Genomic DNA, 5,894 nt, shown 5'->3' on the forward strand with positions numbered 1-5,894 from the left:
AGTTTATAAAGTTGGCACTTATCTTACTCACAAAAGGTGCCAAATTGTTTCTGCCAAGGAACTGTCAAATTTATAAAGGGGACTTTAACTGAGAAGTACCTTCAAATAGGCATGGCCACGGTCCGGGTTGGTCCGGTTCCGTTCCGGTTCCGGTTCCACCCGGTTCCGGTTCCATTTGGAACCTGTCGCGAACGGTTCCGGTTCCGGGCGGTTCCAAACGGTTCCTTGGTGGTTCATGAGGCGGTTCCGGCGGTTCCAACTCACGGGACGGGCGGGTCGGACCATCGGTTCCATTTTTATTTTTTCTTTAAATATTTATATAATAAAAAAATACTATAATATCGCGGACGTACCTTTGATGATTACTTGATTATTAGCGAAATTCATTGCATGTCAAGTTGTCATCGTTATTGAAATATTTACTAAAAAGAATGAAAAAAATAAATTAATAAGAAACGAATCAATGATAATGTCGATAAAGATGATTAATAAAAAAAGAGGGAGAAAATGGACTTGAACCTAGTACCCAAATGAATACTAAGCTGCCTACGTATCCCGAAGGAATCAAAGCCCACGTAGTTCTTTGTCATACCTTTTATTTATAGTTGTTGAATGTTGATTTATCGTTGTCGTTTGTCGGATTGATCCTATTCGTCTTCGTCGTCATCATGTGGTTGATTAGATGCTTCCGCTGACTCTCCTCCTAACGATGATGCAGATGTATCCATCATCATCCATGGATCATCATCGTCGTCTTGATCATCATCATTCCTTAGTCCTTGTGTTCGAATCTCCGCTTGATCCCAATCTTTCTTGCAAACACATATTTGAATACTATGTGGAGCAAGACGAGATCGTTTTTCGTCCAAAACTCTTCTACCTGCACTAAAAGCAGACTCCGACGCAATTGTTGACGCGGGAATTGCAAGGATATCCTTTGCAATTCTCGATAAAATGGGAAATTTAACAGATTTTTCTTTCCACCATTCCAAAATATCATAGATACTTTGGTCTATTTCAAAGTGGTGTTTAAGATAACTATCTAGTTCTAAATATGAGGTCGAGGAAGAAGAAGATGATCCTAGAAAACTATCATCTTGAGTCATTATGTTAGATATTACCGAATTATAGTAAGAGGGACGTGCCGAAACGCTAGCACGCCTAGACATATCGCGTTTCGGGTTATATACACTAGCGTAAAAATCATAGAGTTCTGCTAAATATTTTTTACATGTTCCTACATAATTATGTACATCAGTAGACGGGCGATCTAACGATTGATAATAAAATCCTATTACTTTAGTAAGGACCTCAGTTTTAAAACGTGGGTCCAAAATGGTTGCGATTCCATAAATATAAGGAAAATCGGTAAAATATGCTTGCCATTTTTCCATCATATCTGCAAGAATCGGCCTCAATTTTGGGTTAGTATCTTCATGTGTATATTTAAGGAGATGATAAAAAATAGTAATACATTCACTTATTACTAAGTGAACGTTCGGTTCATAAACATAAGAAAAAATCTTAGTCGCGTGGTCATACGCTTCTAATATGTTATGTACATCTATAGCTAATTCCCAAGTGTCATCAGCTATGAAACTATCTGTACACTCACTATATAGTTGTGTTATTACTGGACGATAAGCAATCGCCTTTCTTAATAAATCGTTGGTTGAGCCCCAACGTGTAGGAGTATCTGATGACCAATACACTTTTTTAAGTTGGTATTGGTCACATAATTGTTTATATCGTCTTTTTATTTTTCCGATCCTAAGTCATTTCACTATATCCCTAATTGGTTCTAATAAATCACTTAATTGTTTTATGCCTGCTTGGCAAGATAAGTTAATTATATGCGCACAACAACGTATGTGTAATAAGCTACCCCCAAGGATTAAACTAAAAGCAGGTTCGTTAAACAAAAGTTCTATACATTTAATGTTCGCGGTTGCATTATCAGTTGAACAACAAAATATTTTATCTAATAAGTTTCATTCTCTACATATCTCTACTAATCTATATTTTATGTTTTCACCGGTATGTCTTTCTGGCATTGTCTCAAAAGCAATTATTCTTTTTTGCATAATCCAATTTCGATCTATCCAGTGTGCTGTTACACACATATAAGGTTCTAAATGTGGGGGAGCAGACCAAATGTCAGTTGTTATGCTAACCCTACCATTAAACGATTTAAACATTTCAACTAATTCATAGCGCATTGATTCGTATAATTTAATTGTGCGTCTTTTAAGAGTGCTCCTAGGGATTGCTCTATATTGTGGTTGCAAAGTTTTTCTATTGAGACGCTCGTATGCCCTACTTTCACCGTGGTTAAAAGGCAATTCATCACAAGTTACATACCTAGAAAATTCATCAATCATGTCATTACGATTGTATCTAAAAGGCATACCTGTGATGGGAATGTCCCATTGTGTCTGTCGGCTTCCACTTGTGGTCCCGCTCCCGCTTGCTGCATGAGTTTCTTTTGTGATTCCATGCTTCTTTGCCAAATGTTTGTTAAAAGATCACGTACCACCACCTAACACGTATTCACAAAACACAATAAATAAATGTTTATAAAATATGAATATATAATGTATCAATGTATTATGTATGTCAGTATGTATAAAAAACTTAAAAAGTATTTACCTCTGGCGAAACTGTATGAAACTAAGGGCTTTACTCCTTGACTTTCACAAATTTGACAAGTGCATAAGAAAATATCTGGATTCTCGGTTGGTTTTTTTGTGAAATACGACCACACATGTGAAACAGCTCTACCACTAGGAGGTGGCATTGCCGGAAAAGGTTGTCTTACTGGTTCATCTTCATCTAAATAAATAATTTAAAATTATAAAACTATAATTAAATAAATAAATAATTCAAAGTTTAATTAATTTGAAGAATAAAATTATAAAACTAACCGATAGTTTGGAAATTGACTCGTTTACCACGAGCTTGTCTTTGTTGTCTTTGTTCTCCTTGTTCTTCATGTGATCTTGTTGATGACTGTCGAGATATATTTATCCCAATTGGGGTCGTTGGTTCCTCTTCTTGTTCTTCTTCTTCATCAATTTGTATTTCTCTTTCCATTTCTTCTGCATAATTATGTAACTCCGGGTCGTACCCTTCCGGATAATTATGTTCATAATTATAATTACTAATGGAAGGTGTTGTTGATACCGACGGAGTAGAAGTGGCCTTTCTTTTGGACGAACTGGAACCTCCCAATGATTTTGCCACTTTAGTAACTTTTTTTGTGGATTTTTTCAAAAATGAAGACATGATTGATAATATTGAAGTAATAATAGAAATATAGAATTAAGAAATAAATAAATAATTAATTATGTAACTAACTAAATTAAGAAATAATTAAAAGACTAATTATGTAATTAAGAGAATAATTGCGTAATTAAAGAATTAAGTAGAGAGAGTAAGTAGAGAGAGTAGGAGAAGAGATGAGTTGTGAATGAAAATGATTGAAAGTGATGAGTATATATAGAGGAGAATGCAACGGCTAGTTAACGGTAACAAACGGTCATTTTTGGCGAACCGGTTCCCTGGAACCGGTGGGCCGGTTCAACCGGACCGGTCCCGGTTCCGGTTCCACGGAACCGTTGAGCCGGTTCAACCGGACCGGTTCCGGTTCCGGTTCCATGGAACCGTTGGACCGGTTCCGGTTCCAAACCGCGGGTTTTTTACCCGGTTCACGATGGTTTTTTCCGGCGGTTTCACGGTTCCGGCAACTTTTTTTCCGGCGGTTTCACGGTTTCGCGGTTCGGGGCGGTTCGGAACCTGTCGCAAACGGTTCCGGTTCCGGATCCGGTTCCAAGCGGTTCGGGACCGGTTCGGTTCCGGGTAACCCGCCCCGTGGCCATGCCTATTGACAGCTTATCCAGTAGTAAAATATCTTCATGTGAAAGCCTTGAATTTGAGTACTTATGTGGGTTAAGGAGAATATTTTGGGGGACATGAAGGATCAAGTTTATTTCGCTGGTATAGAGTAACAGTTGATGGTACTATGACTTTGATAAAAAAAATACAAAAAAAAAAATCGTAGATCAGACCAGACCAGACCGTTCTGGTCCGGTCTGGTGTCTTGACTGGTCTGGTCTGGTCTGGTTTTTCTGTCAAACCAGACCAGACCGGACCGTGTGCAACCCTAAAACTAAATAAGGTAAAGTTGATTTTATTTATCAAACTAAAATAAATCCACTTATTGTTTATAACTATCTTCAAAGCTTTTTGTGACCAAGCATCATACTATTAACTAAAATAACTATAAAATTTCATGTGTCATCCTCACAAATAAGATTTGCCACATGAAATAATCAAATTAATTAATTGCTATATTTATTAAACTAAATAAGGTAAAAAATAAACAATATCTTCCCAATATTTGCTAGCAAAAAATTTTAGAAGAACAATGTAAATAGAACTTTAACGGTCAAAATCAAATTATAACTAATAGAGCTTCATATTATTAATTTTAAAACAATAATAGAGGGAACTCTCATCATGACTATGAGAGAAAATATCTATCTAGCATTATTTTTCATGTAAATTACATATCTTGAATTGCATTTTCAATTAGGGCTGAACAAAGTTTGGTCTATACCGTGAACCCAATCGGACCAAACTGGAATTTTAGTACTTGGTCTAGTCTGGTTTTTTTTCAAATTAAATTACAATTTACGGTCTAGTCTCGGTATTTTATTTTGCAGACCAGACCAGACCACAAACCGTACTATGGTCAAAAATCATAATTTTGTATTTAAAAAATTAAGTTTCACCTAGATATTTAAGAAGTAATTATTTTTATATAGCAATATATACTTGAATCATGTTTATGTTATCAAATAATTACAAATTATTATATTTATTAATTGTAGGTGTGAAATATTTATATAAATACATGTATTAATTTAGATGAAAATATAAAAATAAAAAACCGTAGACCAGACCGTTGTAAAACGGTTTGATTCAGTCCGGTTTGGTGATCTAAACGGTCCTGTTCGATCCGAAAAATTTTCAAACCGAAATTTCAGATTTGGTCGGATTTTAGTGTCAGACCAGATCAAACAGTACCGTGTTTACCCTTGTTTTCAATACGTAAGTACTTGCGGACGGGGACGGCTATTCCCCAAACCGTACTATTCCCCAGACGGTACTATTCCCCAAACCGCTATATTCCCCAAACGGTACTATTCCCCAGACAGCTTTAGACAAACGGCTATCACTATTCCCTCTCCGTAGGAACTCACCGCCGCCGATGTTCGTTCTCTTCTCACCAACGGAATTCCGGCAACCGACGTCTGGGCAGGTTTGTGATTCTCATTTTTGTGGTTCTCAGAAGTTTAACATCATTTAATATCATAAATTGAGTGTTCGTTTGTTGTCCCAGCAAAAACCCTAAAATTTTGTTTCCGACTAAGTTTCTTATTTAGCGATGATTTCTTGATTAGATGTTTTAAATTTTTAGGTATGTGAAATTTACCAGTTATGCGGTTTCAAATCTATCTGCTATGCGATAATCTATTTGAATTTCGATGACGTGATGTGGCGAAATCGTCAACGGCACTCGTCCGTTAGAAATTGCATAGCTATACTTAATTGTACTCGCTAGAATAGCAGTTTGAATACTGTTTTTACACAGGTTTAGATGTTTTCCAGAAAATGATCAACATCAGTGATGCTTAACCTTACATGTTTCATTTCCTAATAATATGTATAAGACGTAAAGCCTACAACATCTTGATACTGTTGAAAATGATGGAGATTGTAAGTGTGGGAAGGTGCTTTTGCCTAAAAGAAGGGATTAAAGATGTGTTATATTTGTAGATTATTTTTCACCCGGATTTGAATGGAAGGGTAGACTATCATTTTCTTAGTGT

General features: G+C 36.2%; 1 protein-coding gene across 2 annotated transcripts; it reads right to left on the bottom strand.

Moving 5' to 3' along the window:
* Positions 1–1,015: 1,015 nt before the first annotated feature.
* Positions 1,016–3,504, bottom strand: LOC130796722 (uncharacterized). Of its 2 annotated transcripts, XM_057659094.1 has the most exons (3): positions 2,925–3,504; positions 2,650–2,832; positions 1,016–2,539 (listed from the first exon to the last, which is right to left on the bottom strand). In XM_057659094.1, exons 1-3 carry the CDS (start codon positions 3,283–3,285, stop codon positions 2,526–2,528), a joined length of 558 nt encoding a protein of 185 aa, XP_057515077.1. In that variant the 5' UTR covers positions 3,286–3,504; the 3' UTR covers positions 1,016–2,525. The 2 variants fall into 2 exon arrangements, with proteins under 2 accessions (XP_057515077.1, XP_057515076.1); XM_057659093.1 differs by lacking the exon at positions 1,016–2,539 and having other exon boundaries at positions 2,546–2,832.
* Between the last annotated feature and the right edge of the window lie 2,390 nt (positions 3,505–5,894).

The sequence above is a fragment of the Amaranthus tricolor genome, chromosome 12 (genome assembly GCF_026212465.1).
Source record: "Amaranthus tricolor cultivar Red isolate AtriRed21 chromosome 12, ASM2621246v1, whole genome shotgun sequence".
In the NCBI taxonomy this organism is placed as follows: domain Eukaryota; kingdom Viridiplantae; phylum Streptophyta; class Magnoliopsida; order Caryophyllales; family Amaranthaceae; genus Amaranthus; species Amaranthus tricolor.